Source organism: Entelurus aequoreus, linkage group LG17 (assembly GCF_033978785.1).
Source record: "Entelurus aequoreus isolate RoL-2023_Sb linkage group LG17, RoL_Eaeq_v1.1, whole genome shotgun sequence".
Lineage (NCBI taxonomy): Eukaryota > Metazoa > Chordata > Actinopteri > Syngnathiformes > Syngnathidae > Entelurus > Entelurus aequoreus.
In genome coordinates, this window is record NC_084747.1 from 51,179,533 (window position 1) to 51,195,071 (window position 15,539).

At 38.8% G+C, this 15,539-nt stretch overlaps 1 protein-coding gene across 2 annotated transcripts in view; it reads left to right on the forward strand.

The window, feature by feature from the left end:
* Positions 1 to 15,539, forward strand: part of ccser1 (coiled-coil serine-rich protein 1) — a 392,077-nt gene that overhangs the window by 19,992 nt on the left and 356,546 nt on the right. Inside the window, exons 1-2 of one of the 2 annotated variants that reach the window (XM_062025897.1) lie at positions 7,395 to 7,441; positions 13,734 to 14,691. In XM_062025897.1, coding sequence (XP_061881881.1) covers positions 7,425 to 7,441; positions 13,734 to 14,691 — 975 coding nt within the window. In that variant the 5' untranslated portion in view covers positions 7,395 to 7,424. Of the gene's footprint in view, positions 1 to 7,394; positions 7,442 to 13,733; positions 14,692 to 15,539 lie in introns of those variants that run through there. The other variant, XM_062025898.1, reaches the window with a different exon arrangement.

Genomic DNA, 15,539 nt, shown 5'->3' on the forward strand with positions numbered 1-15,539 from the left:
TCAAAAAGCCATACAAGCAGGACATTAAACATTTTGCGGTGCATGTTGTTAATAATTAACGATCAACTGTGAGTAGTGATAAAGTGATATGGAGTGTGTGACATGCAGAGAAATATCCCAGCATGGTTATGCCACATTTGTCATCAATGCGTCACAAACCCCACCCCACAGCTCAGACAAGCGCACACACCCTTCTCTCTGCAGATAAACATTTATCTATGCTAAATATGCAGCGAGGTTGCTGTCTGATTTATTGTGTCTCTCTCTGTGTGTGTGCGTGTGTGTGTGCGCGTGTGTTTTCTTTTAGGAAAAGACTTGATGCTAATCTGTTGGCATATGGTGCCATTAAGAGCATGGCAGGGTGCTCGCCTCAACTCCTCCAGCTATTGACTCAAAATGACACACTGTGTTGATCACCACTAGAAAATATATGGAAGGACTTTTTTTTTTAGAATGGAAGAAAATTGCTAAAGTAATCCTGTCCTTATTCTAGGTCGGGGGTCAGCTTGCGGATCTTCAGTGCCGCCCTAGTGGCTCCCTGGAGCATTTTTAAAAAAGGATTGAAAATGGAAAAAGGAGGGGGAAAATATTTTATTTGGTAAACATCGTTTTGTGCAACTAATTTCGGCGGTTTCTTGAACTCACCATAGTGTGGACTGTGACACAACAGTTTGTTTACATGTCAGATATTCTACTCCTCTGTCTCATTTTGTCCACCAAAGGTTTTATGCTGTGCGTGAGTGCACAAAGGTGCGCTTTGTTGATGTTATTCACTTGTTGGAGTGCTAATCAGGGGCCGTATTTATCAAGCTTCTTAGAGTTACTCCTAAGAAGTCTCCTAAGAGTTGACTTAAGAGTAAATAAATTCTTCGCTGAAAGCTGCACTTAAAAGTTAGTTATCAAGCGTCTTACTCACACTTTCAGCGAAGTGTAGGACTGAATCTTAAGTGTCACACTCAGAGCGGAATTACGACATTACTATGTGCCGTAAACGGAATTTTAGATGACGTCATTTCTGTGTCCGTAGAAATGACCAATCACGGAAGGGAATCCCCTTGTCTAAGAATAAAGAAATATCTTAGAAATATTTAAGTGGACTATGGGAGTGTATATTTTGACAATAAACTACAAAATAATACAAAACAAACAAACAATATTGGCAATGAATCAAAAATAAATGTTTCCTTTTTGTTGCACCTTTCCTGCTTCCTGCTCCCAGACCGTAGTCGAAGAGCGCAGGGGAGACACTTCTTCAGGGCCGATGTATGCTCGGGGCAACACCCTTCACTTTACCCGGCAGTGGATCTCCACAGCGGACGACTTTAGAGTGAATGATGAGTCCGGCGATTAGTTGCAAATCTTGCTTTATTGATTGCTTGCACACAGCCAATCCAACACAAAACAAACTAGTCCCCGCCCGCACTCACGCTACCGCTCCCTCTCTTCTCTCGCCCACACACTCACTGACGTCACTCACCTCACATGCTGTCACCTATAAAAGGGCCACACACATACGCTACTCTCATAACATTTCCTTTCCAATTCATTAATTAGGCAACTAATTTGAAACTGGTGTGGGTGGCTCTATATATACTAGTCCACTGCAGCCACATGCAGAAATCAACAAGGAATCGAAAATTATTAAATCTGTGACAAAAATAATACCCACTTTGTCTAAACAATACCGTTTGATCAGCTGCTCGACATCAAACAAAGCCAGGACATCCTTCCGCTCCCTGAACGTTCGCGCACGTCTCTCTCGCCTCAGTGCCATCCCCCGCTGGCAACTCCTAACCACTTAGGACACCTCTGAAGGTCTCTTAAATATGGTGGAGAGTAGGAGTGATTCTTAGACTTAAGAAAGTTGATAAATAGCTTTTATTCTTAAGTTTGAGAGTAGGACTAAATTTTAAAGTGTAAAATGGCACTCTAAGACGCTTGATAAATACGGCCCCAGGTATATTTGGTCACTGCATGACTGCAAGCTAATCAATGCTAACATGCTATTTAGGCTAGCTGTAAGTACATATAGCATCATTATGCCTCGTTTGTAGGTATATTTGAGCTCATTTAATGTCCTTTACTTTTATCCTCTTTGTATATAATTTAGTTTTGCATGTCTCATGACTGGGGCTGCAACAACTAATCGATTAAATCGATTAAAATCGATTAAATCAATTTTTTTTATTTTATTTTTTAAATAATTTATTTTTTTTTTTTAAATATAAACCTTTATTTATAAACTGCAACATGTACAAACAGCTGAGAAACAATAATCAAAATAAGTATGGTGCCAGTATGCTGGTTTTTTTCAATAAAATACTGGAAAGGATAGAAATGTAGTTTGTCTCTTTTATCCGATTATTAATCGATTAATCGAAGTAATAATCGACAGATTAATCGATTATCAAATTAGTTGTTAGTTGCAGCCCTACTCATGACACATTTCATATAGTTGTTTGTGTGCCATGTTCCAGACCACAGCAAACATTACCTAGCTTGCCAAAGATTGTAATAAATCTATTAAAAGAAGACAGCCTGCCGTTTCCTTTAACTTGGACACACACATCTATACTTTTGGCCATTAAAAGCCAGTAATTTCCGGGAGTTATCTCACCTTCTGAGTAGCCTCTGATTTACTAAGTTTTTAATGTTGTCAAAATGTGTGGAATAAATATTACATTTCAACATTTCTGTCAACAAAGATTTGCTTCAGCCTGCAAAACATAGGCACTTTGATAGTAGGCTAATATAACTAATATAGACACTAACGTCATGTGTTGCCTTCATCATAAGACTTATATACGGCTTTTCATTTTTTGCGGCTCCAGACAGATTCGTTTTTTGTATTTTTGGTCCAATATGGCTCTTTCAACGTTTTGGGTTGCCGACCCTCGTTCTAGGTGTTCTTGTAAGGTATTGTCTGGCAATGTTTAATCTCATGTTGACTTGTTGAAAAGTAACAGCTCATGTCTTCGTGTCTTACCCCTTGTAAAGATCCTGTATTTTACGAAAGTCGCTATTTGATAGGGATCTTGAATAAAGATAGATTGAGGTGATTATTATTAATTTAGGGGAGTGTATGGACACAAATAATTAGCTGGGGGACCAAATATAAATAGTGTCAGTCAGATGGGAGCGGTGTATGTCATCGGCATTGGAGATGTCCGATAATGGCTTTTTTGCCGATATCCGATATTCCGATATTGTCCAACTCTTAATTACCGATTCCGATATCAACTGATACCGATATATACAGTCGTGGAATTAACACATTATTATGCCTAATTTTGTTGTGATGGCCCGCTGGATGCATTAAACAATGTAACAAGGTTTTCCAAAATAAGACAACAACTTCAACTCAAGTTATGCGAAAAAATGCCAACATGGCACTGCCATATTTATTATTGAAGTCACAAAGTGCATTTTTTTTTTTTAACATGCCTCAAAACAGCAGCTTGGAATTTGGGACATGCTCTCCCTGAGAGAGCATGAGGAGGTTGAGGTAGGGGGGCAAGGGGGTAGCGGGGGGTGTATATTGTAGCGTCCCGGGAGAGTTAGTGCTGCAAGGGGTTCTGGGTATTTGTTCTGTTGTGTTTATGTTGTGTTACGGTGCGAATGTTCTCTCGAAATGTGTTTGTCATTCTTGTTTGGTGTGGGTTCACAGTGTGGCGCATATTTGTAACAGTGTTAAAGGCCTACTGAAATGAATTTTTTTTATTTAAACGGGGATAGCAGATCCATTCTATGTGTCATACTTGATCATTTCGCGATATTGCCATATTTTTGCTGAGAGGATTTAGTAGAGAATATCGACGATAAAGTTCGCAACTTTTGGCCGCTGATAAAAAAAGCCTTGCTGTTACCGGAAGTAGCGTGACGTCACAGGTTGAAAGGCTCCTCACATTTCCCCATTGTTTACACCAACAGCGAGAGCGATTCGGACCGAGAAAGCGACGATTACCCCATTAATTTGAGCCAGGATGAAAGATTTGGGGATGAGGAACGTGAGAGTGAAGGACTAGAGTGCAGTGCAGGACATATCTTTTTTCGCTTTGACTGTAACTTAGGTACAAGTGTTCATTGGATTCCACACTTTCTCCTTTTTCTATTGTGGATCACGGATTTGTATTTTAAACCACCTCGGATACTATAACCTCTTGAAAATGAGAGTCGAGAACGCGAAATGGACATTCACAGTGACTTTTATCTCCACGACAATACATCGGCGAAGCTCTTTAGCTACGGAGCTAACGTGATAGCATTGTGCTTAAATGCAAATAGAAACAAAATAAATAAACCACTGACTGGAAGGATAGACAGAAAATCAACAATACTATTAAACCATGGACCTGTAATCACACGGTTAATGCTGTCCAGCCTGGCAAAGCTTAACAATGCTGTTGCTAACGACGCCATTGAAGCTAACTTAGCTACGGGACCTCGACAGAGCTATGCTAAAAACATTAGCTCTGCACCTACGTCAGCTCTCATCTGCTCATCGCGACCCGTGCTCACCTGCGTTCCAGCGATCGACGGCGCGACGAAGGACTTCACCCGATCACCGATGCGGTCGGCGGCCCGGAGACGGAGGAAGTCAAGGTGAGGACAGCGGTGCGGCGGCGGGCGTTGTAGCTTTCGACGACACCCCGGCCGCCATCAGAGTCGGCAAGAAACATATATTTCCCCAAAGTTACGTACGTGACATGCACATAGCGCCACGCACGTACGGGCAAGCGATCAAATGTTTGGAAGGCAAAGCTGTACTCACGGTAGCACGTCTGCTATCCATCTCAAAGTCCTCCTGGTTGTGTTGCTGTAGTCCGCCGCTAATACACCGATCGCACCTACAGCTTTCTTCTTTGCAGTCTCCATTGTTCATTAAACAAATTGCAAAAGATTCACCAACACAGATGTCCAGAATACTGTGGAATTTTGAGATGAAAACAGAGCTATTTGTATTGGGACACAATGGTGTGCCAATACTTCCGTTCACTCCGTGACGTCACACGCAAACGTCATCATACCGAGACGTTTTCAACCGGATATCTCCCGGGAAATTTAAAATTGCACTTTATTAGTTAACCCGGCCGTATTGGCATGTGTTGCAATGTTAAGATTTCATCGTTGATATTAGGGCTGCAACTAACGATTAATTTGATAATCGATTAATCTGTCGATTATTACTTCGATTAATAGTCGGATAAAAGAGACAAACTACATTTCTATCCTTTCCAGTATTTTATTGAAAAAAAACAGCATACTGGCTCCATACTTATTTTGATTATTGTTTCTCAGCTGTTTGTACATGTTGCAGTTTATAAATAAAGTTTTATTTAAAAAAAAATATTTTTTTTTTTTTTTTTTTTTTTAAAAAGCCTCTGCGCATGCGCATAGCATAGATCAGGGGTCACCAACGCGGTGCCCGCGGGCACCAGGTAGCCCGTAAGGACCAGATGAGTAGCCCGCTGGCCTGTTCTAAAAATAGCTCAAATAGCAGCACTTACCAGTGAGCTGCCTCTATTTTTTAAATTTTATTTATTTAATAGCAAGCTGGTCTCGCTTTGCCCGACATTTTTAATTCTAAGAGAGACAAAACTCAAATAGAATTTGAAAATCCAAGAAATTATTTTAAAGACTTGGTCTTCACTTGTTTAAATAAATTCATTATTTTTTTTACTTTGCTTCTTATAACTTTCAGAAAGACAATTTTAGAGAAAAAATACAACCTTAAAAATTATTTTAGGATTTTTAAACACATATACCTTTTTACCTTTTAAATTCCTTCCTCTTCTTTCCTGACAATTTAAATCAATGTTCAAGTATTTTTATTTTTATTGTAAAGAATAATACATACATTTTGATTTGATTCTTCATTTTAGCTTCTGTTTTTTCGACGAATAATATTTGTGAAATATTTCTTCAAACTTATTATGATTAAAATTCAAAAAAATTATTCTGGCAAATCTAGAAAATCTGTAGAATCAAATTTAAATCTTATTTCAAAGTCTTTTGAATTTCTTTTAAAATTTTTGTTCTGGAAAATCTAGAAGAAATAATGATTTGTCTTTGTTAGAAATATAGCTTGGTCCAATTTGTTATATATTCTAACAAAGTGCAGATTGGATTTTAACCTATTTAAAACATGTCATCAAAATTCTAAAATTAATCTTCATCAGGAAGAATTACTAATGATGTTCCATAAATTATTTTTTCTTAAATTTTTTTCAAAAAGACTCGAATTAGCTAGTTTTTCTCTTCTTTTTTTCGGTAGAATTTAGAATTTGAAAGAGTCGAAATTGAAGATAAACTATGTTTCAAAATTTAATTGTCATTTGTTTTGTGGTTTCCCCTCTTTTAAACCGTTCAATTAAGTGTAAATATCATTAATTATTAATAATAACATACAGAGTTAAAGGTAAATTGAGCAAATTGGCTAATTCTGGCAATTTATTTAAGTGTGTATCAAACTGGTAGCCCTTCGCATTAATCAGTACCCAAGAAGTAGCTCTTGGTTTCAAAAAGGTTGGTGACCCCTGGCATAGATCCAACGAATCGATGACTAAATTAATCGGCAACTATTTTTATAATCGATTTTAATCGATTTAATCGATTAGTTGTTGCAGCCCTAATTGATATATAAACTATCAGACTGCGTGGTCGGTAGTAGTGGCTTTCAGTAGGCCTTTATGACTTGTTTGATAAAAATTTTCATCGAAAACAAAGTTCTATGGAAAATAACCAAATTTTGGAAAAATCCATCATGTCTCACTAATTAGCTCTAGTTTTTTCAGTTTCACAGCTTGCTTATGAAGCTGTGGCTTTTTGACGGCATGAAAGACAAACCTCTGCTCGGTGAGCCAGCCACCCTGTGTATGCTCGCCACTTAGTAAAAATATGGCTTCTCGACACATTTTCAAATAAATATCCGCCAGTCAGCTCCCTCCTGTGAGCTGCTCACTGGTCAGGACAGAGCCTGTAATCGTCAGTAATCCTTTGTCCAATCACGTCGAGGATGTTTCTTGTGTCTCAAGGTGCTGGGTCAGAGTGCATTGTCCAGGTCAGCTGGACATTGCTGCCTCATCAAACATGTCTCATGCTTTTCTTGATTTTTTTCTTTTTCTTTCTTCAAATAGACAAGACAACTTGAGTCGATTCAAGACCTTAGTAAGACGACATGAGCTGACCTCATATGCTTCCTCATTGTCGTCTTAGCGCTCGTGTCATGCGCAGGCTCTCACTTTGGTTCGTATGAAAGAGGCTTGATCAAATGTGCGCTGAAGGAGGCGCCGCACTTGACAAGCTACCTCAGTGCAGGGAGTTAAAGTAAGCTTATTACAGCGAGATCAAAAACAAAACACTTCAGCTGCTCCTAAAGAAGATACGTGTACGTTGCACTAAATCACGGAGGGACGACGTCGAGAATGCTAATAATGAAACTGTGAGTATTCAAAATATTAAAATTCCCTTGTAAACTATGTCACTCCACCACTGTGTGTGATAGTTTGTTTTCTCTACAGTAAGTGATTTCTCAGCAGTTTTTTGTGAAACTTCTTTTGGGTTTGCCTGTCAGCTAATTATTACCGCGCGATGTTGACACTCACCCGCAGAGGTAATGTTTGGTGCCATTTGTTTGTCTGTCTGTCTGTCTGTTATTGGGATTAAAGCTAAAACCACATGGCTGTGTCTCCGTGAGCGTGAGGTAGCTCTGGGCCAAGCGAGAGACCTTTAATGTTTTCACTGCAAAAAGCCAGTGTTCAAAAACAAGAAAATAAAATACAAAAATTAGGGGTATTTTATTTGAACTAAGCAAAATTATCTGCCAATAGAACAAGAAAATTCGGCTTGTCAAGACTTTCCAAAACAAGTAAAATTAAAGCTGCAAGCAGCGATGGACGGGACCGACTTTAAGGGCTCATAAAATCTAAACCGGAGCAGTAATTAAAACTCTTTCATCAAATTTTAATCAGAAGGGTTCAATCTCTCTCCTGTGCTAATTTGAAGCCGACACGACAAACGCACTCAGAGGAGATAATGTTTGAAAAAAGATGACTGTTTTTACTCAAAGGGGGAATTGAAGGGGGAATTGCAAACTTCTCGTTGATTTTTGCTGGGGGTTGTGAGTGAATGAAATCTAGGTCTAAGTGAGACCTACACTACCGTTCAAAAGTTTGGGGTCACCCAAACAATTTTGTGGAATAGCCTTAATTTCTAAGAACAAGAATAGACTGTCGAGTTTCAGATGAAAGTTCTCTTTTTCTGGCCATTTTGAGCGTTTAATTGACCCCACAAATGTGATGCTCCAGAAACTCAATCTGCTCAAAGGAAGGTCAGTTTTGTAGCTTCTGTAACGAGCTAAACTGTTTTCAGATGTGTGAACATGATTGCACAAGGGTTTTCTAATCATCATTTAGCCTTCTGAGCCAATGAGCAAACACATTGTACTATTAGAACACTGGAGTGATAGTTGCTGGAAATGGGCCTCTATACACCTATGTAGATATTGCACCAAAAACCAGACATTTGCAGCTAGAATAGTCATTTACCACATTAGCAATGTATAGAGAGTATTTCTTTAAAGTTAAGACGAGTTTAAAGTTATCTTCATTGAAAAGTACAGTGCTTTTCCTTAAAAAATAAGGACATTTCAATGTGACCCCAAACTTTTGAACGGTAGTGTACATAGAGGTTTTTGTTTCATGTCTCTATGACATTCCTACTGGGAGTTACAGGCAGTTTTGTCTGTGTTTTCTTCCTAGGGGGCGCTAGAGCGCAATTTTGAGTTTTGGAGTTTGGTTTTTTGATTAGATCGCAATTTTTGCCAGTCCTGATGTGTGTGTCCAATTTGGTGAGTTTTGAAGCATGTTAAGGGGGTCAAATTACAGCTCAAAGAGGCAGCGGAATAATAATAATAAAAAGCTAGAAATACAATAGGGTCCTCTGTCCCAAAGGGACTCGGTCCCTAATTAGAGAACCTCAATGAACCCAAAAATACCTTAAAATAAGTTTATTCTCACTAATAACAATTGCACTTTTCTTGGTAGAAATAAAGAATGAGACCTTCTGGCTCAATATGTTGAAAAATATTCTTAAATTAAGTAAATGCTAGTGCCATTATCTTGACATAATGACATGCGCTCGACATCATGATTTTTTTTTTCATGCTTGAAGTAAGAAATGATTACTTTAAAAAAGTAGTTTTATACTTGTGAGTGTTGATGACACAGTTTTGCAACAGTTGATATTCTAGTTTCAAGCATGTTTTACTTAATATAGGTTATCAAATCTCAGCAACAAGCTGTAATATCTTACTGAGATCATTTAGGACCAAAACCCTTAAAACAAGTAAAAGACTCTAACATAAAATCTGCTTAGTGAGAAGAATTATCTTATCAGACAGAAAATAAGCAAATATCACCCTTATTTGAGATATTTAATCTTACTTAAATTTTAGTTTTTGCAGTGTTAGTTTGAAGATCTGTTTAGGAGTTTTTGTCAGAAAAATGAGATTACACTTTCTTTCATGCCGGATTTAAAGTAGTTTAAGGGCTTGACCGTTAGCTTGTAAATTATCATATTGTGTTTAATTTCTAGGGCACGACAGTGAAGACTGCATCAATTAAAAAGATTGATGTCCATTTAGTAGAATTTGGCAGAATCCTCATTAAACCGTGATCTAAGACGACATCTCTAGATTACAACTCGCAAAAGTGCTACTTGAAATCATAATTTCTCTTGAAACGTGTGAAAAATAGTAGAAACTCTATTTGTTGATGTCATTTGTATTACGTTATTCAGTAAAACAAGTAGGTCTGTGTAGATTCTCAGTCATCCAAGTCATGATAATCCACAAAAGTTGAATGGAGGCAACGGGACTCTTCTTGTTTGCCACGTCAGATAACATCTTCATCATCAACAACAATAACAACCCTATTGTGACCCCCCCCCCCCCCAGGGGACACACCCACCTGGGGACACACCTACCAGTGACATACATTTGGAAACCCCACACTATAGTGTTTAGAGCTAAAGAAGCCTTTTGGACGAACGCTGAAATGATTCAACAAACAAGACAAGTCCGGTTGCCTCAATTAAACCTTTGTGGAAGATTACTTTTGTTTTTTGAGGACTTACATTAATTTCAATCTAAGGTTAAATGTCATAAATCGGATACAGTGTTTCCCATAAACTGCCAAGATACCTGTGGCGGTGGGGGCGTGGCTATGGACGTGTTCAACATGACATAATTGAGTAATTTGCATAATTTAGTACAATGATATGATTTTCTCTAAAAAGGCTAAAAAAATGTATACTTACTAATTAATAATAACAGTTTTGTTTTAAACGTCCATCCATCCATCCATTTTACAATATAATTACAACACTTTATGTACATATTTATATACAGATTTGAACAATAAGTTATTCACTGAAATACATTTATTAATTGTGGTTATTACAAAAAATATATCTTATAAAATATAAAAGCTAAAATGTCTCTTAAAGCTCTGCCCCTTTAATTAGCGCATACTAAATAATTTAACTTTAGCCTACTACTACAACCATATTATTTACCAGCAACATAAAGTGAAACAGAGGCAGAGGTGTCCTGCCACAGTCAGTAACAAATAAACAGAAAACAGTAGTGGTCAAATACAAATAAGGCAACAAGAGAAGTATCCTACACTTCTCTTTTGTAAAGTAAATCTGAACAGCCTATATGGGTATCTACATCAACTATATGATTTGCCTGAGAAGCTGGACAGGACAAAAAAAAATTAAATATTTTTTTATTTTTATTTGTGGCGGATGTAATTCTTTCGTGGCGGGCCGCCACAAATAAATGAATGTGTGGGAAACACTGGGATAATTCCTTGCAGTCTTGAATATGATCGCAACAAAACTATTGGTGATATTTAACCGTACAATTCAAGTATATATGATGTCTTGTTTCATTTCTGAGTATGCATTTATTTCAGTTTGTCATCGGTGTGTTGCCGAAGTCAGAAAGTAATCTATTGGCTTGAATGTGTCGTTCTTGTCTTTTGTTGAACCCTACTATGTGTTTATACTCTCAGTACTGTACTTATTACAGACCAGCTGTTTGATTATAATGTGCTCTTCCACAATGTACTAGCTTGATGGATTTGCCATAAAAATGCTACTATTAGCATTACAGATGTTTTATGGCAATTTCAACACCTCCAAATTTGGTAATGAAAACAACAACTGTTACAATCAAACAGTTGGTAATAGGCACAATACTTAAAGTATAAACACCTTTTACGGTGCAACATAACATTCGTTTTTATTGAAAAAGCTACTTCCTAGTTAAACAACATACCATAGATAGCCTACTCCAGGCCCAATCAACTGGCGGCCCGTGGGCCTTATCCTGCCCGCCAAAGCTTTTAATTTGCCCCGCTGAACATCACCCAAATAGGTTTGACGAAACCATTCAAAATAGGGCTACTCATGTATGCAGCACTCCCGCCTCCCTGCAGGGGGCAACAGCGAAGCATATGTGTCACAATGTAGCAGCAATGGGTGAGTAGATGAAGATGGCACTATCGACCCTGGAAAAAAGTAAATCGCGAAAATCTGTCTTAACAGCAACATGACAACAAAGTATGAATGAAACTGCTGACTTTGTGATATCGTTTTTATTTGTGGTTGTGTTGTTTTTAGGCTGTTTAACTCCTGCAAGCAAAGCTTGTTTAATACATGTAGCGCTGAATTTGACCAGGAGAGGGCGATAAAGCTACACCTCATGTTTAATTGTGTTGAGCCACATGTGTGCGGAGTATATTGTATTTTTGTATGTGTAAACATAAGTAGTTTATTGTGTGAATGTATTAACACTAAACCTTCTATTTTATTTATGTAAAATACACAATGAACGTTAAACAATTGTAATGTAGGGCTGCAACAACTAATCAATTAAATAGATTAAAATCGATTATAAAAATAGTTGCTGTTTAATTTAGGCATCGATTCGTTGGATATATGCTATGCACATGCGCAGAGGCAATTTTTTTTAAATTTTTAAATTTATTTTAAATTATTTTTTTTTATAAACCTTTACTTATAAACTGCAACATGTACAAACAGCCGAGAAACAATAATCAAAATAAGTATGGTGCCAGTATGCTGTTTTTTTTCAATAAAATACTGGAAAGGATAGAAATGTAGTTTGTCTCTTTTATCCGATTATTAATCGATTATCAAATTAATCGTTAGTTGCAGCCCTATTGTAATGCTTATATTTTCAGTCTTACAAACCTAAATAAAGGTAGACGTGTAAATAAATAAAACTGAGGAAGGTAAATCATTCAAAAAAGGGAACATCAATCATTAACAAAACTTCTTGAGCTTCTGTTTCTTCTTTCTGTTAACTATCGGTCTCGCTGTACCCGCTCAAAACGAGTAGTGAGGGCAGAATTATGAATTTCTTGACAGTGCAGTGTGAAAGCCGATGTGTTTATTTTGTTATCTCAAAGGAATATAACCTGCGAGGCGCTTTCTCAAGAAACACCCACATTTTGATGACCGGCCCCTGAGCCCTTGGGCTCTTGAAACTGTGGCCCTCTTCATTATGTAGCTTAATAGCCCTGTACTGCTATCTAACTGCTTTGCAAACAAGACTGAAATGTATTAATGTATTATGTATTATAACAACTGGACAGTACAGTTATCATTATTAGCTAATTTTTCAATGTTGACTTTGGAGAAAAAAAATCTAATGATTAACATTTATTAAATGACACAAACTTACTGAAAATTGGTACTGTATCAATTCCCAGGTAATGTGAACCAGGGTTTCCCACACATTCATTTATTAGTGGCGGCCCGCCACGAAAGAATTACGTCCGCCACAAATAAAATTGAATTTTTAATTTATTTTTTTGTCCTCTCCAGCTTCTCAGGCAAATCATATAGTTGATACAGATGCCCATATCGACTGTTCAGATTTACTTTACAAAAGAGAAGTGTAGGATACTTCTCTTGTTGCCTTATTTGTATTTGACTTTATTAAATGTATTTATATTAGAAACACAACATGTGTATATAACAAAGGGTGCAAAGTCAGCAGGCAGTAGGAAACACATGGTTAAGTGTAGGGAGTAAAACTGATGGCAGTCTAAAGTTCAAGATTTTTGGAACTCTTTGTTCAGTGGATCAGATGTTTGATGAAGCTCTGTGTCTATCTACCACCACTACTGTTTTCTGTTTATTTGTTACTGACTGTGGCAGGACACCTCTGCCTCTGTTTCACTTTATGTTGCTGGTAAATAATATGGTTGTAGTAGTAGGCTAAAGTTAAATTATTTAGTATGCACTAATTAAAGGGGCAGAGCTTTGAGACATTTTAGCTTTTATATTTTATAAGATATATTTTTTGTAAGAACCACAATTAATAAATATATTTCAGTAAAAAACAAAACTGTTATTATTAATTAGTAAGTATACATTTTTTGAGCCTTTTTAGAGAAAATCAAATCATTGTAGTAAAGTATGCAAATTACTCGATGATGTCATGGTGACCACGCCCCCACCGCCACAGGTATCTTGTCAGTTTATGGGAAACACTGTGAACGTTACCCATCTCTATACAGTCAGTTCATCTACTTGAGTAAATATTGTTTGGTATGCTAGTCTTTCCTAAGATCTAAACCCAAACTATTAAAATGTTGCAATGTGTAACGTGCGGCTTCTTTTTGTGTCTTCCCCAGACTGCCCCACCGCTTCAGCTTATCGATGGGGGAATCAGGCTCGCGTCGCTCCACGCTTGTTTCCCGGCTACCAATCTTCCGTCGGAGCAACAGCAAGCGGCAGGAGTCTTTGCCCTCGTCGCCGTCGTCGGGCGGCAACTGTGTTCACACGTCTTCGCCCTCCAGCACCAACTCCAGCTCCGGGAGCACCGGCAAACGTCGGAGCCTCTTCCGCGCGCCCTCACTCAGCTTCTCGGCCAAACGAAACAGCCACCCGCGTGTGCAGCCAGTCAATTTAAACCTCACGCCGCCGCCGCCGGCGCAGACCACCGACGCCAACGGGAACAACCAGGCGACGTCGGCGGGTTCAAACGAGCAGCCGAAGTCGCGCCACTCCTTCGGCTTTGGAAGCAGCAAGCATAAGAAAATCACACGTTCTCAGACTGAAGATTTTGACAAAGCGCCATCCTCCTCTTCCTCTACGACCAATCGTAATGTGTTCATCAACTGCCTCAGCGGATCCGGTGCCAACGAGGGCGACGATTCGGGGTTTATCGAAGACTACAGCGGCGGGAGCAGGCGCTCCTCACGTCCCAAGAAGCAGCTGCTGCCCAAATCTCTCTCGTCTCACCACCGCTTCTCTCGGACCAACTCCGATCACCATAAGCTGCCGGAGGACAACCTGGAAGGCCCAAGCCCCAACACCACCACAACCGTAAAGGCAGGGGGCCTCACCCCGGGGTCGTGGCCGGGTGACGTCGCCCTGGAGAGCTCCCTCCAGTCGCCCATGGTATCAGAAGACCGGACCACGGCCATCACCCCTTCCGAGTTCGTCCCCATCACAGAGGACTCTGGCTCTGAGGTTGAAGCCCTGCCGGCTCCGAGCCCCCGACCCACCTTCGTGTCCGGACCGGCCACTGCTCCATCCGAGGGTCCACCTGCCCCGCAGACCTTCAGCGGGACTGTCTCTTCCTCACAGGTACTGCTGCTCAAAATGTTGCACGTTTTAGACGGAGAACCGTGACGCCTTTGCTAAATTGTCTGTGCAATAAAATGTTCCGCTTGTAAACGCACAAATGGGAATAGACGGTATCTGTAAAAAAAAAAAAGAGCTGAGCTGTGCGGTGCCCTTGGATTTGAACAACAAATAATAAAGCAGAAATATTAATGAGTCCAGGGTGCAAAGTATAAAATACGGCATGAAAAGTCTCGAGTATAAAAAGTCTATACAAGTCTTCACAGCCGTGTGCTTCTATTCAAGATGTGATTTTACATTCTGCTAAAAATACAAGACCCCTTAGCATGGAGCTATTCAATCACTAGTTAGTAAGGGTGTAACGGTACACAAACATTTCGGTTCGGTACGTACCTCGGTTTAGAGGTCACAGTTCGGTTCATTTTCAGTACAGTAAGAAAACAACAAAATATAAATGTTTTGGTTATTTATTTACCAAATTTGTAAACAATGGCTTTATCCTTTTAACATTGGGAACACTATAACAATTCTGCCCAAATATAGAAATAGCTCTGTGTGTGATGGATGTGAGCCACCACTAGGCTGATCAGTGTAACAGCATGCAGTCATGAATGCTAAACATAATAATAACATACATATACACACAGGGTCCATTGCCAGGGTTAATGTGGTCAACATATACAAGGTAAAAAACTAAATAGGATAAGGCTCAGAATGGTTTCTTAACAAAACCTTTCTACATATAAAGTGCTTTTTTTCATTCAATCCAATCCAATCCACTTTGTTTATTTAGCACATTTAAACAACTAAAATGTTTCCAAAGTGCTGCACAACAATATTAAAAACAATAT